The sequence below is a fragment of the Paecilomyces variotii genome (genome assembly GCF_004022145.1).
Source record: "Paecilomyces variotii strain CBS 101075 chromosome Unknown C8Q69scaffold_1, whole genome shotgun sequence".
NCBI lineage: Eukaryota > Fungi > Ascomycota > Eurotiomycetes > Eurotiales > Thermoascaceae > Paecilomyces > Paecilomyces variotii.
Window position 1 is genome coordinate 1,480,659 of NW_021167140.1, and position 22,451 is coordinate 1,503,109.

The 22,451-nt window shown below is 50.1% G+C and overlaps 5 protein-coding genes across 5 annotated transcripts; 2 read left to right on the plus strand and 3 right to left on the minus strand.

Annotated features, from left to right (window-relative positions):
• Nucleotide 1: 1 nt before the first annotated feature.
• Nucleotides 2-2,217, plus strand: C8Q69DRAFT_21032 (phosphoglycerate mutase family domain protein). The gene is made up of 2 exons (XM_028626178.1): nucleotides 2-269; nucleotides 349-2,217. The coding sequence occupies exons 1-2, from the start codon at nucleotides 255-257 to the stop codon at nucleotides 2,029-2,031; spliced, it is 1,698 nt and encodes a 565-aa protein (XP_028488967.1). The 5' UTR covers nucleotides 2-254; the 3' UTR covers nucleotides 2,032-2,217.
• A 1,378-nt stretch (nucleotides 2,218-3,595) lies between these two features.
• On the minus strand, nucleotides 3,596-5,554 carry C8Q69DRAFT_20989 (putative cyclin-like protein). The gene is made up of 2 exons (XM_028626174.1): nucleotides 5,477-5,554; nucleotides 3,596-5,392 (listed from the first exon to the last, which is right to left on the minus strand). The coding sequence occupies exon 2, from the start codon at nucleotides 5,340-5,342 to the stop codon at nucleotides 3,909-3,911; it is 1,434 nt and encodes a 477-aa protein (XP_028488968.1). The 5' UTR covers nucleotides 5,343-5,392; nucleotides 5,477-5,554; the 3' UTR covers nucleotides 3,596-3,908.
• A 5,558-nt stretch (nucleotides 5,555-11,112) lies between these two features.
• C8Q69DRAFT_450691 (chromatin remodelling complex Rsc7/Swp82 subunit-domain-containing protein) lies at nucleotides 11,113-13,439 on the minus strand. Its single transcript, XM_028629450.1, has 3 exons — nucleotides 13,227-13,439; nucleotides 12,103-13,168; nucleotides 11,113-12,048 (listed from the first exon to the last, which is right to left on the minus strand). The coding sequence occupies exons 1-3, from the start codon at nucleotides 13,273-13,275 to the stop codon at nucleotides 11,445-11,447; spliced, it is 1,719 nt and encodes a 572-aa protein (XP_028488969.1). The 5' UTR covers nucleotides 13,276-13,439; the 3' UTR covers nucleotides 11,113-11,444.
• Nucleotides 13,440-16,691: 3,252 nt separating this feature from the next.
• Nucleotides 16,692-17,192, minus strand: C8Q69DRAFT_450717 (hypothetical protein). Its single transcript, XM_028629452.1, has 2 exons — nucleotides 16,779-17,192; nucleotides 16,692-16,714 (listed from the first exon to the last, which is right to left on the minus strand). The coding sequence occupies exon 1, from the start codon at nucleotides 17,070-17,072 to the stop codon at nucleotides 16,782-16,784; it is 291 nt and encodes a 96-aa protein (XP_028488970.1). The 5' UTR covers nucleotides 17,073-17,192; the 3' UTR covers nucleotides 16,692-16,714; nucleotides 16,779-16,781.
• A 1,765-nt stretch (nucleotides 17,193-18,957) lies between these two features.
• Nucleotides 18,958-21,765, plus strand: C8Q69DRAFT_440428 (kinase-like domain-containing protein; the record flags this gene model as incomplete). Its single annotated transcript, XM_028628649.1, has 2 exons — nucleotides 18,958-20,267; nucleotides 20,328-21,765. 2 exons carry the CDS (start codon nucleotides 18,958-18,960, stop codon nucleotides 21,763-21,765), a joined length of 2,748 nt encoding a protein of 915 aa, XP_028488971.1.
• Nucleotides 21,766-22,451: the final 686 nt, after the last annotated feature.

A 22,451-nucleotide genomic window follows, 5' to 3' on the forward strand; every position in this document is an offset into this window, starting at 1 on the left:
CTGAACTGTCCAATTATCCGATCTCGAATTGGGAGTTTTCCGGCAGTCTCCAACCGCCACTTGCGCAGACCTTTAGGACGTTTCATCATCGCCCCCTCCTGGCCCGACGATGAATCAGTTGGGCGAAAAATGCAATCCGGATTTCTTCTCTCTTTGATATATTCCTCTTAATTCCTATCTAATCTTCCATTCTACGCGCAGACGTTGCATCTTTACCCTTCTGATCATCCTATCCTGTTCTCCCCGCATTAGCCATGGGCAAACCTCGGGCAAGTTTCACCGCCTGCTTGGGCCAACATTAACTTATCTCCGCAATATCAAGTTACTAACATGAGGCTCGTGAGATAGATGATCATCCTGATTCGCCATGCGCAATCGGAAGGGAATAAGAATCGCGAAATTCACCAGACGGTGCCGGATCACCGCGTGAAGCTGACGCCGGAAGGCCATCGACAAGCACGAGAAGCTGGCCGCAAGCTGCGTGAGCTGTTGCGGCCCGATGATACCCTTCATTTCTTTACTTCGCCCTATCGTCGCACGCGGGAGACGACAGAGGGGATTCTCGAATCGCTGACGTCCGATGACCCGACGCCATCGCCTTTTCCGAGACATACTATCAAAGTGTATGAGGAGCCACGGCTCCGAGAGCAGGACTTTGGCAACTTCCAGCCATGTTCCGCCGAGATGGAACGCATGTGGCAAGAGAGAGCGGACTATGGGCATTTCTTCTACAGGATCCCTAACGGGGAATCAGCTGCGGATGCCTATGACCGCGTCAGCGGTTTTAATGAATCTCTCTGGCGGTTGTTCGGCGAAGATGACTTTGCCAGTGTCTGCATCCTTGTCACCCATGGTTTGATGACCCGCGTGTTTCTGATGAAGTGGTATCACTTCAGCGTCGAGTATTTCGAGGACCTGCGGAACATCAACCACTGTGAGTTCGTGGTGATGAAAAAGAACCCAGACAACGGCAAATATGTGCTCCAGAACAAACTGCGCACGTGGTCTGAGCTCAAGAAGGAGAAGGAACTTGAGCGGGAGCTGGAGCTGGCGGAGAAGGGCTTGAAGCCTGCTCCAGTCACTCCGTCTGATGGACCGATACCCGTGCGGCGGAGATGGGGCGGTTGCCCGGACGGTTGTGACCACGGACTGGTGAAGACCTGGAGAGACAAGCCGAGGAGACAAAACACGATTGACTTGTTCCGCGATGATGACGATGGTGATGAGACGAGTGACGCCGGAAAAGAGACGCAGAAGCAGGACCGGTCTAAAGCCTCTTCGGATACGAAGACGAGGGCCAACCTGGCTTCTGTCTCGAGAAGCCTTTCGGGACGCAAAAAGAGCGACCTGGCTATAGTAGCATACAAGCGCGAGGCCATCGATGAAATGGTCTCTTCTCCAGACCAAACGCCCTCGTATATCTCGCTGGCTGCCCTCACACACCAAAACCGTCCGGATAGCCCGGCCGGTACGTCTGAAGATGACGGGCGAGCACGACGGCCGTCTCTCTCCAGACGTCCGCCGATAGAGAAGAAGAAGAGAAGTGATCTTTCCCACCTCCGTCCTGATACCGACGATGAACGGTCTCCTGCCTCCCGAGGGCTCGCGCTCCGTCACCTAGGCGGCCGTGACGGCGGTGGCTCAAACAGCGGTGTAAACAGCCTTGTGCCATCTGATGAAGAGGGGGATCACCCTATCGAATTTGTCGAGGATCCTGCTCATTATATAGAGGACGATGGCGACGGAGACGACGAAAGTGGTGGCCAACGCCGAGCCAGGCGCGGTCGACAACAAGAACAACATCATCACCACCACCATCATCACCATCATTATCACACTCATGCAGAGCCCTCCGAGCACAATAAAGCCGAAAATAGACAAGTGGAGGCCGATGTTCTGGGCGACGGAGACAATGAAACACCAACAGTCCCCAACGACGTCCCTGAGCCAGACCAGGGAGTCCCAGTAGGGGAAGAGACATTCGAAGAAGAAAAGCGCGAAGGCCAAAGCATCCGGCAGACTGTTTACTGATGTTCATTTCTCCCTCGTTCTCCTTGATCTTCTTCTCACGCCCGACCCGTCCACGCTACGAAAATCACGGCTACGAAACGATCCATCCATGCAATTGAGACCCCCACGCTTGATACTCGATGCTTTCCATTTATGAATCTGCATTAGATCTCTTCTTCTTCTCTTCATCTGTCGAATTTGCCATGAATAGAATTCCCTTCCTGCAGATATCCGACTAAGATGGGAGAGGTGAGCGGAGAAAAGGAAAATAAAAAGATAAAAGGAAGCCTGGTTAGGAAACCATGTTTATAGATTCTCGTACAATTCCCGATAGAGCATCTGTCAAACGTGCCTTTTTGATCTTTCATATGAGTTTCCTTGGTGGACTTACTTTTAATGCACATGGCGAGAGGTCGAAGGTAGCCAAGCAACTGCGAGTGATAATGAGGACGACGGAAGCAATTCGTAGACCATCAATAATCGATAGATAGCTAATAGCTGGAACAAGGCTTGAATAGAAGATAGAAAGACGGGCCGGTATATACCGCCCTTTGTTTTCTCATTGCAAGTAATCGTTGGTAGAATGTAAGATAATGCTGATGATGGTATAATACATGGTGTACAATAAATAAGAAGCCCTCGAGAGAGAAAAGAATGGATAAGAAAAAGGCTAAGGGCAATAAATGAGCGAATTGCTGCCCTGTGTTCCATTGAAAGAGAAATTTTTTTCGCACTTTAGTCAAGGCGTCACTCACGCCTCCTGGCTGGATGGCGGGGAGCCGATGAAAATGAGCAGGATGTTCCCGCTTATAATCTGGTTACTTACATCACAAAAAAACAAGTGGTGTTAATCTGAAAATTCAACGGGCCTGTTGCCTCGTGTAGGGGAATAAAGACTTCGAATCAATGCATATCGTTGAAAAGGGGCGATTGGCGTGGGAATAAGTAAAAGAAAAAAAATGCCGCCAACCACTGCTAACGCGAGTAGGGCGAAATGCAAAAGGGTAGTTTTAAGAGAGAGCGGACAAGTAAAATAAGAGAAATGGGAGGATTCCAGCCTAATGTTCTATCCCTCGCGGCCAAGTGAAGAGACTTCAGCAGCGGATTGGGAAGACACACATGGCAGAAAACACCATTCTTGAAGAAATAAACCGTCACGAAAAAAAGAGCCATTGGAAAATTCATGGAAGCGCGAAAACGTAACAGAATCGATCCCCTAAATCGTGCATACCCTGGTCCACCAATCTGATCGACAATAAGAATTAACGCCATGAGTTTGGTCGGAGCGATGGGTTAGAAGGGAAGTAGCCCGATCTGACACAATCAACAAAATATAACAATCTATGGATAACATTCGCCAACACATGCTAGGCAAAAAAAAAAGCCTGAAAATAAAAAGGGGGAAAGAAATAATAATGGGGTTAAATGAAGAAGAGAAATCGCGTAAGACAATCATAATCGTCGTGATTGCACTCTGGTCGACATACCCATGTTGACAAGGACAAGGTCCGTCTGTAAACCTAGGTAGTGCATTCGAGAATCACGCGGACGCAACGAATTTGTATTGAAAGGGAAAATAGTAGGCCGGAGACATGGCGACTGTTTTTTTCTGCGTCGTAAAGGTGATAAGAACCGTAAAAAAAAAGGCGCTCATTCCGCTCTGCTGCTGACTTTTTTTAAGCTTTCGCGAGGCCCGTGAGAGAAACATAAGATTACTTTTTCCGAGACGACGACAAATGGATATACGAGCAATTCGAATCGACAATGGCGAGCAAAAATGGTGCGGTATCATCGAACAGCTAAAAAAAAATCGACATCGTTGAACATGAATTAAAAAGTGATTCCGAGAAGATTGATGTCAGACTGCGGCACCATAGAGCAAACTCGGACCTAGTGGTCTAGCCTGCAACAACAGGCTGCATAGCTCCAAAAGCGTTCGTGCACATGTAGTTTTCATGATGCTTCATGCAGTAGACACATCCACAAGAGGAGCCGTGACCGGTCCACACACTGTGCGTCAACGGGATCGAATAGGCTGGAGTGTGATGGTACGATGGTGGCTGCGATCGGGGTCCTGCTTGCGCCATGTACTGACTCTGGGGAATCCACGCACGCGAGTAAGGAGGCGGCGGGTTAGCATAAGCCCACGCCCCCAAACTGTAATAATCGGGCGTGTTTGGACCGCTGTGCGGAGCCGATGGAGGTGAATACTCGGAAGCAGCAGGATTCAGCCAGGTAGTATCCATATGCGCGCTGCGTTGATACTGCGGCGGAATAGGACCTTCTGGCGACATCAAGGGTTTCGAGACCGCATGTTGCCTGGGAATATTCGTGTCGATCGGAGCCAGCTTGTGACGGGTCTCACAAGCCCTTACGGCGGCTTTGGCACGCCAAGTCTCCCAGTGAGAGAGCCAAGTCGCGAAGCCATCCTGCTTGTTATGGATCCGTTCGTGGATCTTCCACTCGAAGGCAAACAACCATTCGAGCTCCGTCTTGTTCAATTCTGAGACCGGGATGTTGCTGACCTCTGACCACGACCTATTCTGGAAGGTGTTGTCGTCAAGGAACTTGCTGCCCAGCAAGAGAGCTGTGGTCAGCATGCGATATACCTGGCCACTGCCCGTCGCGTAGACTCCAGCGGCGGAGAGCATCCGCATCCTGCTAGCCAGGTAGAAGAGGCCCAGCAGGATCGTGGAACTGGGGAGGCGAGTGGACGACAAGATCTGGTAGACGTATTTTCTAAACTGAGGTGGCACCGGAGTTCCTGGGTAGACGCTTCGAGCGAAGTCAATATCTGAAAGGTTGATCTTGGTGATGTACAAAGCATACATTCCCTGGGCCATCTCAGCCACGAAATCCGACATCTGGTCCATCTCATAGTCCAAATAGGCTGCAACTCCTCCGGTCGCTTTTTCGTCCTTGGGGTGCTGCTGTTCGGGTCGGATGAACATGTCCTGTTGACGGTACTGAGGCGGGATCGCGCTATCCACGGGCGGGAGCTGGACATCGGTGCGCAGCGGTGGCAGCATGGAACCGGCAGCGACAGGTCCGTACATCGCTTGCTGCATGCCGTGCGGGACCATTGTCGACTGCGTCGACGCCATATCCCGGCCGCTTCGCATCGGGTGCATGGAGTGACCGTGCATGTTGAGCGAAGCTTGCTTGGCGTAACACGTCGACTGGGAGTACTGCTCGATAAATTCACAGCCACTCTGGGTGTATCGCGGCGGGAAGGCGGACGGCCCTGTCAGATAGTAGGGCTGGTCACCGTTGTTAACATGCGGTGGCGTGGGGGGTAAGCCATGAAGGCTTGGGGCGAAGAAGGACGGCATGATGGTGGAGGATGCTCGTGTCGAGGCCGGGGGAGGTAGACGGCCAGATGCTGTGTCCGCGACTTGCAGTCAGCACGTCTGTTCGATCCAAGAACCACTTTTGCTGGTCTTGAGTAGGGATCACAGTAGTATACCAACCGTCTACACTTCCGCCGGAACCCGAACTGGGTGAGCGTCGCTCAACGAGCCGCGGCTCTGTAACTTGCGTTGATCGTTCCCTCTAGCAGAATGACATCGAGAAGGGTTCGCTCAATTCAACAGACTGTCCAACGGCCGAGCCGTGGCGTGGCAATCGAAGACGCTTTTTGGAGTAGGGATGAAAGGGAAGGTCGACTCTGCAAATGCTCCGATCAGGACGCGACAATTTCACGAAACCGGATCGTTACTGGACGGAGACGACGATTGAGAGCGAATCAGCAGGAAAATACCGACGAGATATCCTTCAAGGAGATCGCGTCGAGGGATGTTCCGCTGCGAAGACCGACAACGACACTTAGTGAAAAGCTCGTTGATAGGAAGAGTTGGCGCGTAAGAGGTTGGGGGGGGAGTAAGAAGAGATAGCACTGAGGATGAAGAGAGAGGGAGAGAGGGAGAGAGAAAGATAGTCTAGATAGAGATGGAGAGAGGATGGAAGAGGACGGAAGACGGCGAAGGGGGCCGTTCAAAGTGTTGAGGTGGTGATGATCGCTGGGCGGCGGAGGTGTGCGGTGTCCTGGCGTCGAACTAGCGCCGTTGCCCGTGTGGGTGTCGCCGGGGCGAGTCAGGAGGGCCAGCAAAGAAAAAAAATACTAAAAAAAAAAAAGAACCAGCGCAGAACAAGAGAAGAGTAAAAAAAAAAAAAATCCAGTTGCTGGGGCTGAGGCTGGAACATGGCCCGCGGGACGACGGTCCAAGATCGGGGCCCAGGGAGAAACAGCCTCTGCGACGAAAGACTCTCCACTACTGGTGCTTAGAAGCCAACGCCGCTCGTGGGCGCTCGGCCAGCTAGATGGCTTTTCAGCAAGGATGGGCGAACATCCAGACGGCTTACTGGGCCACCGCGCACAACTGCTAGTAGTGTCTGGCGCCTGTCGGATGATCGTAACGCTCTTGTCTGAGATGATGACGCTGCCCGGACACAGCGGTGAGAAAGGGGAACGAATCTCCGCGACCAGCACTGCTCAAATTCAAAATAATCATCGAGCCGCCAGGGGCAACAGACGTAAGTGTTCCCCCCAGGTCAGACGAAGCAGTGAGCATGAGCATGAGGATGAGGATGCGGTGATGCAAAGGCACAGTCACACAGAACACTTACCATAATAATAATAATACTTACCATACTCGACCCTCTCTCTCTTCCCTTTCCAGTCATCTCCACGGCCGGATTGGATTACCTCGACTCTGACTAAATCACTCAAAACAGGCTGCTAGACAAAAGCTGCATTGGTGGATAGCACTACCGCACGCATCAACTATCCATTCATTTACTATTATGGCTTCTCCTGACCAGTACTGCTACTGCTGCTGCTGCTGCTGCTGCTCTACGGGAACCAGGCTACCAACGTAGTCTACTGCGTTTAGAACCTTTCCCCCGACACGTTCTCCATCGGCAGAAAAAGGGTGACTACTGGTCGGCCTTAGAGTCTTAGACAGACAGTCGAAACTTTGACGGCAACCGTTGTGGGATTGGTAAGATGGACCTGGCAGTGAACGATCAGAGCGTTCCCGACCGGCCGTCCAGCGGCTGTGCGAGTCCAGGCGAGAATCATTATTCTACTTGGCCCTTCTCTGCAAACCGAAGTCTGGCCCTGCCAGTTCCGCGGTTGCGACGTGCGAGATCGCAAACCCAGAGTTCACCGGGCTCGATTTTGGTCCTCCGCACGGTCACATCATGGATCTCTTCACTGGTCAGGCTGGCCGATCGGTGATACTATGAGGCGACACGGAGCATACTCGACAAATCTGCGGTTTGGATCAAATACAATAATAATAATCAGTTGTAGGACCAATTGTGACCTAGGAACACCTATTTTCGCCCCTCTACAATTTAAAGAACCCAAGGATCACAGGAAAACTGCTGCGGATGGGCACCGCAACGGTGTTTGACCGTAGAAGATCATTTTGGTCTAACGAGAGATGAAGCACTCAATGATACAGATGAAAGGCGATGCTGTCTTGGATGCCTCCAGCTGCATGGAGCAGCACGAGTCATCTGGAGATTCCATCAATTCCCCGGCACTTTTCTTCCCCGCCGTCTGCAGTGTGGGCTGAGATTGGGGGCAGGAAGAAAGGTCTCGAAGTCGACAGAGGCATGTTTGCGGCGCGAGGAGTCTTGGATGCGTCACGGATCGTCCATGCCTATGGTATTTCTATTCCCACCAGCCAACCAGTATGTATAGAATACAGAAAGCGGCAAAACGGCAGAAAACCCGACGTTATTGGTGTTGTTCGCAAGAACCAGTCTGCACCCCTCCAGATTTAGATATGCCGCTGTGCAAAGAAAAAAAGGAGAAATGCCTCCATGATACCTGCAATGTAATGGTGTGTCACCAGCTACATTTCATTGAACCAGGCATCAAGATTGTCTGTAACTACTCCAGTCGTACTGACTACGCAAGCTGTGAGCCCATGGCCGAAGTGGTCGACGGGGCATGTTGCTGGAACATATCATATTTGCGTATTATACTCATTATGTGAGTTGTGCTGAAATGTGTCTCGAGGACTTTCGACATCACCCAAATGGCCGGTAGCGAGTCTTCTCCTGGAGCCTTGGGGAATTCTGGAAAGGACATGGCGGAATCGCAAGGGGTTGGCCAGTCACCGATCGCGTTCTTGTCCTGGAACCGAAGTGGCAATAATTATAATAATGAGGTTGGTCTCCCACAGCGACTTGTCCGTAATAATACTAACTCTGCCTCGTGGCATCAAGTGGGCGCTTGATCAAATTGTGGTGGACCAGAAGAGGCGCGCAGCAAGGTTCACAGCCATGCTGGACAAACCGCACGTCTAGACGCTGTTGCTGGTGGCAACCTTCGAGTCCATTCCAATGCGCAAGGCATCCTTCAAATCGGATGAGAGTGGATGTGATCCCAGTAGATAACAATACTGTGCTGGCTGTCTCGGAGCCACAAAGCGATCTTCTGCAAGCCTGACCAACGCCTTGGTAATTATTTCTGTTGCTCATAGGGCTTCAGGGACATGGCGTTTCCACCAGCCATCGACCTCAGGTAAGCATCAGACACTTGAATGGAGCATCGTTCTGATAGCCAGTCCTTTTCATCTTCATAAAACGGTGGCTGCGCCTTGCTGATGAACCCGCCTCCTACTAACCAACCATGAAACTCCGCACGGCGCATCTTATTGATTCTTTAGATAGTGGTCCTCACCTCTCCGCACAGGTGTTTCCCTTATTGGCCTCTGTCTAAGCTGCTGCTACTCTCGGAAAGTCACACTTTGGTGATGCAGGGTCGGCCTCCCAACCGCGCGTTTTGCTGTGCGATTCTTGGACAAGACAACGCTTGGGTCAGCAGAGGGATCTTCGCCATGTCAGAGCTTTTGATCCTATCAATCGTGTTTTGCATCTGTGCGCGCCTTAAAAATAACCACGCTCTAGGCCGCAGTCAATTCTCACACAGCCCTCATTTACACTGGACGGAATAGATGTCTGCCATCGTCAAACTAAAAGTGTGTCAACTGCCGGGTACCGCAATAGTGTACTATCTGAAGGCCCAAGCGACTGATGTTACTAGAATTCGCAATAAACCGGGTGCCTGGTGCATGTACTCGAGTAGAATATTATTACTACAGCGCTCTGGTGTATACGTCTCCATCCATCTCACGAATTGCCGCCTACTGGGCGGCGTCTTTATCCCATCAAGGCAACATACCCGCTTAACTGCGACTGACATCCAAACCAGCCCCCTCGTTGGATCATCTACCCTTCCTCTTGATCCGCCAGCCCGAGCTATGTGTCACGCAGGAGTACCTGAGGATCTCTTGGGCTACTGTTAGTTAGTACGATGTACTGTACAACCCGGTACTAGAAGGCTGTGGTGCAGGAGTCGGTAAAACGACCACGAGGCATTCAATAATGATTCACAAGCAAAGCTTCTCTACCCCTCCTCCTGCTCCTCCTATTAACCCCCAGCACTAGATACCTCTAGTCACCTGGAAAAGCGCCGAAAGCCCCTCCTCCTCCTCCCTAGCTATGCAGTGAAGAGAAACTTTCTTTCTCCTTGCTGCCCGACATAAAGAGAAAAAACACCTCATTGATAAAAGAGACGAGAAACAGACCCCGCAGTCACAAAGTGGGATGGTCGAGGCTGAACTGTATTACTATCACCACTGCTACTCTAGAGTATGTAGATGGTAATCAATGAACTAAAACCCCTCATCGTTTCCGCTTCGGGACGGACCGCCGCGGCGTATGTTCATCCTAATATTATTCGATGTGATATCTAATCTCCGTCGCGTCGATACGGGATGAATGGTGGATGGATGGATAAAAGAACACCCCCAAAGAACCCAGCAGCCCCTCCTCCCTTCCTTCGAGAAGTTTATAGTATAGAAGTCAGCCGACCTCGACGCTGACACCCGTCTTTCGGCGGTCATATTACCCCCCCTCTCCTTTCTCCTTCTCCTTCTCCTTCTTACCCCCAATCTCACTTGGCAAACGGACCTTTTCCGAGACGGAGTTTTCGCCCAATGGTGGTGGAAAGTAAACAGATAATAACTAACTAACTCTACCCCGAATGATGACAAAAAGTTCAATAGAGAAGAAGAAGTAGGAAAGACTCGGATGCGAATAACGTCATTCAATCGAAGCCAGAATGAGAAAAGTAGAAGTTAACTAGGCATTTTCGGGGGAAAGAAATGCCTTCATGTCAGTTGACTCATTTTGTTTTCTTTTATGAAGAAAAAAAAAATCCATTTCCTCTCCGCCTGGATGTATTACTGGTATTATTTGGTACACCTTGCCTTTTGCTTGACAGATATTGCGTCCAAGAGGATCGGGCTCTGAAGATTGTATGTATATACATCATCTCTCCATATAACTATACAACATATATTTTTAGGAAGATAAGCAGCAGCCATAAACCAGTTACTATACCATTATCACACAATAGAGAATTATATTCTGACATAGCCCGCATAGCATCCGCGAACAGATCGAATTTCAAGATACATACATAGTAACATACATACATACTAGCCACCATACACTCTAACTACCTACTATATGTATAAGGAAGTGTCAGCACTCCCAAGCAATCAGTAGTTACTAACTAACTACATAGTAGTATTGATAAACTATTAATACTAAGTTAGTATCGAATCATCGACGACTAATTTATATACTATAGAATTTGATAAATCATCCTCTGTAGTCTTCCTCTAGTCCTACGGAATAGACAACCTTTGGTAAAGCAGATAACTCTGTGCTTTCTTCAGTAAGTAGTTCGATTGAAGGTACTTTTGTGCTTTTACATGATATGGATGTATGCGTGCATGGCTGTCCTCTCTATGTAACCAAGGAACGATCTATACTCTGATTCAGGGGTTAGGAGATATTATTATTGTTGTTGTTGTTGTTGTTGTTGTTGTTGGAAGAAGTCTGGGCAGGATTGGGATTATACTATATATCCCAAGGTTATCACTTGTTGGATCAGCATCGATACTGATGAGAGCACTTCGATTCCCCGGAATCAGACAGCATATTCACCTGCGGTATGCTGGGTCCCGAGTACATCATTTCTACGATGACTGAAAGGATAGAAAATGGAATATCATAGGCTAATTTGTTGATTTTGGTTCGATACACCCAGCATCAAAGTTGGATCTTCCGTAAATGATTCTAATAAACAGTCAAGGCCTGTATCAAACTCCCAGTAAACCGCCCGCTGAGACCATTTCATTCCCGCATTACACCCGAGCAAAACTAGACAAATACATCATTAAAAGAGGCGGCCCCTTTGCCTCTTCTTTTCCCTTTTCGTTGGTGTACATGTTTCTCCCAAGACATCGACGACGATAAGAGCAAAATGGGACGGAAAGTTTCCTTCCAGTCCGGTTTATCATACACCCCCCATAGCCTATAGTTCCCGTTGCTTTTCTGTTAATTGCTCACGGGAACCAGGCATAACTCTTCAAGGGTCTGGTTCGGGCTCCATCGACTGCTTCGCTGCGCCATTTGGACTTCCACTCCCATTCGCGTGTGGCACTGTCGACAAGTGCCTCCTTACATTCGGGAGGCAATTCAGCCAGTACATCTGCACCGACGAATTCAGGGTGCAGCGGGTCTGCAATGCTGATGAGCCCGTTGGAACCGAGATCGTGCACGTCACCGTCGGGACCAGGAATGCCAAGGTTGGAGTAGGGGGCACTTTCGTAGTGGATGTCGTGGATGGCAAGATGACGGGAGAAGGCAGCAGGTACAGGCGCGAAAATCGAATGAGGGTCACTCATGGTCTCTTTCGGAGCTGGCTCCTCAACCTCGTCCGCTTCTGCATTATCCGGGGACTCATGTCCGCTCGTGCCATTCGTCAGGCGCAGAGTAGACATGCCCTTCATGAGTTTGCTGGTGACCTTCGTGTCAGGTGGTGGCAGACGTTCCCAGCGTGCGTGCGAGGGCTGCATAATCTTCGGATATTGCATAACATTGGTGTGGACATCGTAAGTTCCTTCGAGGTTCTCCCTGCGTGCGCTAAGGATCGAAGAGTTAAACCGACTTGAGAATATGTTAGCACAATGATTGAAAACGCGTACATAGGATTCCACTAACCTGGCTTCTCTGGCATGTTCAATCATCCAATTGTCGCCAGTCACTGTTACCTTTCGCTTCTTAGGATCCACGATCTTGCCACTTGGCATAGGAACTGACGGAGCTCCGGAGTGATAAACGCTACTGGCACCATGCCATGCCACGTATTGATTCTTATTGTATGGCTCTCCAGGTGGTGGTAGCTTGTCCTCCGGAACGGCGATTTCTCCTTCGACATCCCCACGATCCCTGGCAGCCTGCGCATGATAGTCATCAATAACCTTTCTACCACCGATGATGATCTTTGCGCCGAATTCTCTGAAAACTGATCGCGCAGTGACCACACCGATAGCTCGTCCTTTGTAGGAATGAGGAATGATATCTCTCTCGATGAGATCGCGTTTGGCGTCGTCGTCGATGATGATCTTGTAAAGTAGCTTGTGCTTCTGGAAGAAAAGATAAGAGTCTCGGAAACCGATACAACGCGCCGGTTCCGTGGACAACATATATTGTCGCTCCCCGCGGTTCAGGATCGTGAATGTCCGGACTCTGTATTCTCTGCCACCTTGGAGATTTCCCATTTTATCCACCTTGGTCTCTCCTTCCGGGTCTTCAGGAAGGGCAACTTCATCATCGATCACGTCCATCATGTTTCCTTCCTTGTCGATGGGAACCTGGGTGACATGCGACGGTCCTCCTCTGTTTCGAGCCCATCGCCCACCACTGGCAGCAGGCCGTCCTCGCCTTCTCTTGACCGGCGTGCTGACGTGGATCTGCGGCTTCTCTGCAGAATCATTCTGGACATCCCAATCCGGCGGGCGATTCTTCGGTGGGCGACCTAAACGACGTTTGCGCGGAATCGCTGATGTTCTGCCGCTACGTTGAGGCGTATTCGACCGCGACGGTTCTGATTCTTTTTCAGGCGTTGCTGCGGCCTCCTCTTCCTGGTCGCCTTCCGCCTGTGGTTCGACATCAGGATCATCTTCCGCAGTATCCTTGGGTTCTTCAACAGCGCTAGATTCTCTCGATGGAGGAGCATCGGCCATCTCTTCATCTGAAGCATCGGGCAGGCTTGGTGGAGCGGTCCCTGTTGTTGGGTTAGCAATTTTCACATCGCATTGGCAATAAAGCTGAGAAACACGGACTCATAGACTGCGCTGCCGCTTGCGCGGCTGCCCTGAGCTTCCTGACCATGTTGGCGTAGCTCTAGTCGTGGCGCGGGTGAATAGGCGTTGCAACCGCGATTAATCGCATCGCAGCTGCCCCTTTGCATTCACTTTCTGCCGCTGTCGCGAGTCGCGAAGGTCTGGCGGAAATACTTTTCACCGATTCGTGGTCACGTGATACAACGATTCATGCATTTTGTCTGAACAACAACATATTATTCCCTATTGTCGTAGATTTCTAAATAAAATGGTCCGTAGTTTATTCTTCGGGGTTCATATAACTTAAAAATTGTCGCATGTTTGTGTTTCAGCTGAAGAGGGGATAGCCAACATTCGAGCTTCAAGGACATAGTTAGAACCCGTCTCACGGAACATGAATGACATACTTGACTAGGTACAAAACGTATCGGATTTCAGATTTATCCCTTGTAAGGAGAGACGATTTTGTAGTTTTAAAAGCTACTCATCAATACATATGCACCAATAGCAGCCTTCGGTAGCTCGTCACCTTCGGTGGCTCGTCAAACAATCGTATAGTATCGCTCTTTGCTTTAGTTTGCAAAATATGACTAGAATCGTCAACTCATTTAAGAGTGTATCGACGATATGGCTGTTGCATACTTAAGTATTGATACTGTCATACTATATATCGTACAATGTCACACTCGCAAGTCGAACTTGGATCCAGGATGTTTTCTCTTGAGCGATATCGCTGATTCAAAGATGTCCTGAGAGAATGGGCAAATGTTGGGCCTAGATTATGTTTTATTGATCACAATGTGGCGAGTCCTTCCATTAGCCATTAGAGTAGGTATTGATATGGTACCTAGTGACTATTGTACCAACTACACTGACTGACCATACTACTAGTTAGGTCACTGTTTAGCTCTGAACATGGACGAGTCTCGCGTGTCCTAAAAGATTCTTCTGGATTTGAGCTCCGTGAGAAAGAAAGAAACATCTAGATAGTCACTTTTCCAGATCTCACTTGTCTATTTATTTACCAGTGCAATGTGTCTGGCTATCGACAGGGGACCCGCGTAGGACTTTCGAATTAGAACATACACATAGTGATTGTCCTACCTTGGACGAGTTGACATCCCTAGACAGGAACTTACCTGAGCAAACTAGCTGTAGTAATATAAATAAATCCCTGACGCTGAGGTGTGGGCTTGAACAAGCCTCCCTTGAGACATTACTATTCTTATCCCTGGCAGACAGAGTAATAAGTCTCGAAACCCTAGATATTTTCTAGCTCGTCACAGTTTCCTTGTTATTGTGACACCGGGCAGCTGATCGATCTCAACCCTCCATGCAAGATGAGTTAATAATTAATTCTGCTCTACTTTACTCTAGAACCCGCTAATCCTTGTCTTTGCTGTCGGTAACTGATGATAATAACGTAGGGCTTTATTTCTCGGATCTCACGCACGCACGGCCTTCCGACAGGATCTTGATTTGTGAGGGATAAGGTCCACTCTATGATATTCACATGAGATAATTATTGTGATCCATGTGAAGGTATTATTATAGATTGAGAGCTAGGTATTCTCTTCGGCTGTGATGAATTTCCGTTTGAGAAGAATGAATTATTTTTAACCCCTTGCATGTTACTATAAGAGGGATTCGAACAGAGTAGTTAGTATTACTATATGGCAACAAGCCCGATTAATAATAATATCTCTCGATCACGATAGTTAGATGTAGATGATAGATGATAGATGCATCCACGGCACCGGCCTTAACTGTAGCGAGCCTGTGCAGTTGCCCTAACACCGAAGCCCTAGTTAGTTAAGTTAGTTAACCAGCTTTCGGCTCTCTGATTTAATTAATTCATTTAATTAATTAATTAAATAATCCCTTGGAGCGCAGTGCTCCGACCCCCGTCCGTCCGATGTTGCCCGTGCCGGGACGAATGGACGCGCGAAGTGGGCTGAGTGGAACTGTTGGCGCCGGAACTCCAGCGGCAGCTACGTCACAGCTCCTCGCTCCGACTTCCTCCAGCCACTCCATAAGAGCCATACTGGCCTGGTCAGCATCACGGCCACTGCGAATGGCTCGGATGCTTTTTTGGATGCTTTTTTCACCTCTGCACCTTCTTACAACCAGCGGCTATCTCTCTGCCACCGAGTAGTCACTAAGGCACTCGCTGCATCTTCGTTCTGCAGGTCAACCCAGCTACCAACCGCCAGCAAAGACTGCCGGTGGACCATCAGCATGCGATTTGACACTGGCGATCTGCTGCCCCCCCCCCTATGGAGCGTCGACAGCACTCACAGCCTCTCAGGCTCTCAGCCATCCGTAGGCGTCAGCAGTTGCCCTGTTGGTCGACTTTCCCACGTCTCGCCTGAAACAGCCGTCACATGCAGAAGGCTTCAGAAGGGGACTGCATGCATGCACGTTGAAATGGACTGGCTGGCTGGCTGGCTGGATGGATGGCGGCGAATTAATATCCTCCATTGAAAATAACATTGTTGAAATGCAGTGGCCAAAAAAAAAAAAAAAAACGTATAACAATAAACAGAAATGTATACATACTGCATTATTATTTTCACCTCGCGGCGCTTGTTAGGCCCGTTCATACGGGCTCTAGTGGTCGGGCCTGACCGTGCCAACGTGCCCGCTGATCCTGGGTCAGATCTGAAGGCCTGAGAACCTGCAGCTTGCAGATCGCCCGTAGTCAGCATGGGCCATGCCTGCAAATGACGTTATGGCAACCCTCCATCTTGACGGGCACCCTGGGCTATCGATGTCAAAACAACAACAGTGATAACCCTTCCATACGACAATGTCTTCAGGACAGTCAGGATTGACGGTTCAGTATGCCCTTTTCAGGGACAGTGCCCTCGGATCACTTTTCCCACGTTGTTGATAGGCAAGACTGAGAGATTCCATGGCCGCACAAGGGCCTTGACCGCGGAGAGTGTGAGATCTAGAACCTCCAGCTATCGCATACTTAACTTAAGCAAAGACGGAGAGGTATGCCGCACACAACTGCCAGCAGGACAGTTTTGATCGGACGTCCTCCCCCCTGGAAGATCGGTTTCTCTGGCCTGCACACGATGTGACCAGAATACTGTAGTTGACTAGTGGATGTGACGTGCCTTTTCTGACTCGAAATGGCGCCGGAATCCGGAGTACAGTTCAGGTCGCAGACGCATATACATGCTCTGTACCTCGTACGGAAGTATTCTTGACACCTGTAGACTGCACCGCTGAAATGCGGGGTGTTAGATCGACGCAAGCTTTGACCATGCTGGCCATGTATATTATACTGGTTAGACTTCTTTGACCAGGTAGGGAAACTTATCGAGCTCCCAGGATAGCCAATGGAAGTATAACAGCACTGGGCTGCTCCCTTTAGCTCCCGAGATTCCAAATTGGTGGTGCCATCGACGTTGCCAGGCCAGATCAAAGTCCTGCTTTTTTGATACTGTACTGGTCGCCTCATTTCGCCTATTGGACAACTGCGGGGGTTGGTAAGTAAGTAACTGTCCCTAGACTCGAGAGACAAATCGATCCATTGCATACAGACTAGGCTGCAGGGATGTTGATCGACAGACAAAATACTGGTACGACCTCCGTAGCCACATGTTGGTTGACCCAGAGTCTCCACCCTGCTCTGTACTCTAGTGGATGGTAGAGAGAGGAGGGTGGTGAGAAAGGGAGGGTTGAGAGGGAGTACATAACATAGGAAATCAAATCATAATAAATAGTCTCTATACCATCTATCGACCGAGGAATGCGTCTGCACGGGAAAAGAAGAAAGCACACGGCTACACGGGATATGCTCGGGCTCCTAATCATCCAACGGAATTGGCTCATCCAAAACAAAGTTCTCGTTGCCAACACCAGTCCGATAAATGATGATAAAGGGGCCGATAATGACGGTAGCAGAACGTACCCCCACCCGAGAAGGGCGGAGTACAAACCGTGCTCAGTTACTAATACCCAGTAGTGAATACCATAAGTCAGTAGGAGTTCGTACTTAGGTAGTTAATGAAATACCTAAGATTTATGAGGAATGAGAGGTAAATAATCAGGAGCAGGACTCGACCCAGCACGACGGTGAGAACAGAAACACTGATACATAATAATACATACCATAATTTGACATTATTATTCGACACGAAACACCTGGGAGATTGCAAGACAGCCACCAGTCGTCCGGTTCCCTGGGTGGAAGATGTACAGTTTGTCGCTTGCTGGTGCTTGGCTACACTACTAGCATCGTTCGCCAGTCCACCAGGACCCCTCCTGTGCGCTGAATCGTGTCCCTTGTCGCTGAAGAAGAAGAAGAAGCTGTGATCCTCTGGGCTGCGGCGGACACAAGCCCCCTCGGCTGCGCGCTCACTCGTCTACGTTGGCCGTCACCGGCTCCATCGACCAAGTCCAGTATCTCCACTCGGGCTGCAACTTTCGCCTCTCGCTGATACTTCGGCTCCTCTGAACCTGTCCGTCGAAGCGTTTTTGACAAGTTGACAAGTCGCTCCCGATTTCTTGTCTTCTTTTCCTCCTCATACTACTACTCTCCTCCTCTCTGTGTTTCTTTTTTGTTTTGTTTTCGATCTTCTCTCAGTCCGTGCCAAGTACCAGCACGATTCTGCTCCGCCGTTCGTGTGAGCCGCCGTCCCGCTGTGCCTCAGCCGGCTCCCCCCGAAAGTCGACGCTATCCCCCCCCGTACCAGTGACCTCCGCGGTGGGCGTCACACTAGTTCCCTATCATTAACCAACTGCCCGCCAGCACGGGAACAACCATCAATCATCACATCACCGTCTTCTATCTGCCTTCAGGATCACGGCTATTGAAGGTATCTCCCTCCCGGACTCGTTGTCCTGCTTGTATTCGTGGTTTGGAGAGCGACCTGTCCTTCCCGTCTAGTGCGCGGACCAGCATCGGTACCCGAATCCACCGCTGGTCGAGAACCCAGACCCGGAGCCGACAGTGGCCGTGCTTTATCCTTGTGGGAGCACAGTTATCGCGCAAAACTTCTGGATCTCTTTCTCCATCATCTTCATCATCATCATCACACATCATCAACATCAACAACAACAACGAAAGGCCTCAACACACGGCCTTGCCGCTGCGAGATCTGCTGCTACAGACATCCCCGCCATCTCTTCACAACCCCGGTGCAGGCATCTGGAGGACCGTACTGTGCTGAGAAGGGTATTGCGGACAGAAGGCCATTGAACTTTTTGGAGGAACGTTAATGGGAAAGCGGCCATGGCGGCACCAACCGGAGTGAGCCCACATGTCCCTGCGGACATGACGAGGCAAGGGTCGCATCTGAAGTGAGTTAAGACTCTTTTCTCTCTTCCATTGCTGGCATGTCGTGACAATACCGATTTTACCCGATTTGGCCATCACTGCTGCAGTTGCTTCAAAACACTATGAGCCTTCTATCTTTTTTCTTTCTTTTTTTTTTTCCAGTTTGGGCTCGCTGTGAAGCCCAAAGTCTTTGCTGCTCGACCCAGCGGCTATCTGCTGCACTGTGGTTGGTGTAGAGCTGTCAACATGCAAAAATAGCCTTGGCGCATTTACAGCACGCCTGTGACGTTCTTGTCGCGTGGATCGTCAGCTGGCTTAACGGGTTCCCGACCGATCTTCCCTGCAGGCTGCCCCAATCACTTTATATCATCACCTGGGGTTTTGAGACATCTGGATTGCAGCTCCCTCTCCTCTTCTTATTCAGGATCTTGCATTGTCATGAATTTCATCTGTGCTAACCGGTCCTGCAGCACGGGTGTGCAGGATGATGATAGCCAAGATCAAATTGGTTCCAGCGGCTCGCCGTCTCCTGGGGTCTCGACGCCTCAACCTGATCCCTCAGACAAGCGTCAGCCGTCGATAATGCACACATATCTTTCACAGGTTGGTGGCTCCTCAGGTTACACACCCAGTACTCGCAAAGCACGCTCTTCAATTTCCTTGACCCCAGCGTCTGTGGAGAGTATTCAGTTGAATGCGCAGATTGCGCAGATGGTGCAGCGGAAGGAGGGCGAGATCGTTGGCGAGAATTCCTTACCATCAGTTCCGCCTGTCATGGCAGAGCGTGACCAGCTCTCTGATGCGAAGTCATCAGCTCTGCCAGACGGTAGACAGCAGCAGCAGCCTGCAAAAGAGGAACCGCCAGAGATTTCACGCCCTACTTCGCTGCCTACCCCCCCACTTTCATCCTCCTGTTCATTTCTACAGAGAGATCAGGAAGATGCAGAAGGTTGTGCCTCTAGTCCGGATAAGGGGTTGAGTTCCGTTTATTCCACTCTCAAGGGCTATCTCTCTTCTTCAAATGGATCTCCTGAACCCCAGTCACGAGGACCTACATGTCAACCTGTGTCGAGCGTCTCGGACGATCCAGTCCTTGGAACCCGCTTTGCCAACCCGTCCCCTCCTGACCCATCAGAGCTAGACACGGACGTACCCCTGCTCGAGCATGAAAGGCCACACGTTTCAAAATCTTTTGAGAATCCTGAGAACCATGCCAAGCTAACTGAGAACGCGGCTAATGAGTCGCGTCTGAAGAATACCCCCCCACTTACGCCGAGGGCAATGTCAAATGAGCACGGACAGTCGGAGGAGGAAAAGGCCGAGGAATCGACTTCGGATCCATCACATCCATCCGGTCAACAGGCGGCGGACACAACAGACCCCTCGGAGGAATTGACGGAAAAGCTCAACGATGCGTTTCCCACTCCCGAGTCGGCTTCTCAGGAAGAAGGGCCTCCTGTCGGCTCCATCAAAGGAAAACTTCACGTGAAGATAGCAGAGGCGAGAGGCCTTCGACCTAGCACCGATCCCTACGTTGTTTGCGTGTTCGAGTGGAATGAATACATCTCGAAAGGTGCTCAGAGTCCGGACGATGAAGAAGCGAAGAAGGAAGCAGAACATGATGCCGGGCGGCCTATGGCGATCCCGATGAAGAGTCGACAGAGCAGCAACAACAGTTCGCTGGACAGCCACGACCACAGAGGCAAGACACAAGTGACGGACCCACGGTGGAATCACGAGGCTGTCTTGTATGTTCCATTTCACTCTTACCCTCTCGCGGAAAAGTTATTTACTAACGACTGGCGTAGTGATGTGCTCGGTGAACAGTCAGAGATCGATGTCTGTGTTTATGATCGCTATAATCAGGAGGCGTTTCTGGGCCATGTTCGTCTGAGCCTTGACTTAAAGGAAGACAAGAGCCGGCTCGAAGGATGGTTCCCTCTGGTCGTTCGTGCAGCAGGCAATACGCATACCAGTGGAGAAATCCACCTGGAGATGCGCTTCGAGAAGACGGAAAGGAAAAGTGTCGGCCCCAATGACTTCCAGATCCTCAAGCTCATCGGCAAAGGTACATTCGGTCAGGTGTATCAAGTCATGAAGAAGGACACCAAACGGATTTACGCTATGAAGGTTCTGTCGAAGAAGGTCATCATCCAGAAGAAGGAGGTCGCTCATACTTTGGGTGAGCGGAACATTCTTGTCAGGACTGCCATGGCCGCATCGCCCTTCATCGTCGGGCTTAAGTTCTCTTTCCAGACGCCTACAGATCTCTATCTCGTCACGGACTACATGTCCGGCGGTGAGCTCTTCTGGCACTTGCAAAAGGAGGGCCGCTTTGCTGAGCCTCGTGCAAAGTTCTACATTGCGGAACTGATTCTGGCATTGCAGCACCTTCACCAGCATGACATCGTGTATCGTGATCTGAAGCCAGAGAACATCTTACTCGATGCTAACGGGCACATCGCACTCTGCGATTTTGGTCTATCAAAGGCGAATCTTACAAAGAACGACACCACCAACACATTCTGCGGCACGACGGAGTATCTTGCGCCGGAAGTATTGCTGGACGAGCAAGGTTACACCAAGATGGTTGATTTCTGGTCCCTTGGTGTACTCGTTTTCGAGATGTGTTGCGGTTGGAGCCCTTTCTACGCTGAAGACACTCAGCAGATGTACAAGAACATCGCCTTCGGCAAGGTCCGGTTCCCCCGCGATGCCCTCAGCGCCGAGGGAAGGAACTTTGTCAAGGGTCTCCTCAACCGGAACCCCAAGCATAGACTCGGTGCCAAGGATGATGCAAAGGAGCTCATGGCGCATCCATTCTTCCACGACGTCGACTGGGAGGCTTTGAACCGGAAGGACGTCGTCCCTCCGTTCAAACCGAAGTTGAAGTCTGATACCGATACCTCCAACTTCGACCCAGAATTCACCACGGCTCTTGAAAACTCCAACTCTCTGAACGACCGTGCCGCAGCACTGGCAAATGGGTTCATGCCATCGGGCACGCCGTTGTCACCAGGCTTGCAAGCAAACTTCAAGGGCTTCACCTTCGTCAATGAAAGTTCAATTGACCACCATCTAAAGACACCGAACGAGCGCGTGGAAGAGTATTTCAGAGAGGAAGACTGGCACCGCGCACATCAAGTTGGAAGCTCTGCCGATCACCGACGCGTCTCTGACCGGCGTATAAGCGGTGCTGTCAAGAGTGGCGAAGGCGAAGCTGGCATCTTCAATGTCGATGTCTGATTGTCTTTGGCTTGCTAGGTGGGAGATCTGCACATTCTCTTGTACACAGGCTTCTTGTACACAGGCTTCTTTTTTTGGGAATAAGCGAGATCTGGGGGAGAGGTGTGTTCTACATCACGCGCCCTTTTCCTAATCCATGTGGTTGGTCTTTCATTCTATACCATAAAGCTTGCATGCGATGACCGGACAAAAGTTTCCTCATCTTCCTTGTTCCATATTCTCAGCACTTTCGCCTGGCCGCACCTTTTTCGTCCTTCGGGTAGTGGGCTCATATGATTCCTTATCTAAGACCGTTGAAAGAGTTCCTATGGGTTCCCGGTTTAGAGTTGCTTTTGCCTATTTCTTTTTACTTCTCTGCATTTTGCTATTTGAGTATCTCCCCGTTTAACTACCCCAGTTCTACCCCTGGTCCTTTGCTGCATTAGCTTGCTTTTCAGTTAAGCCTTCATCATGGTCCTTCCGATCTCATTTTTATGCTCCCGTTCTTCTGTGTACCAGAGACGAAGTCTACACAGCCTCTGGCAACTGTTTTCGTTTTCATGACACAACGATGGTATATGAATTCACTGCGTTTGAGCAGTCTCAGGGCAATGTCCTGTGCCGATTTGTTTCCAGATCTTTAGGCGTTCTGCAAGAAAGCCAGCACACGATGTCTGGTGATGTTCATCTTCCTTTTTTGTTTAACC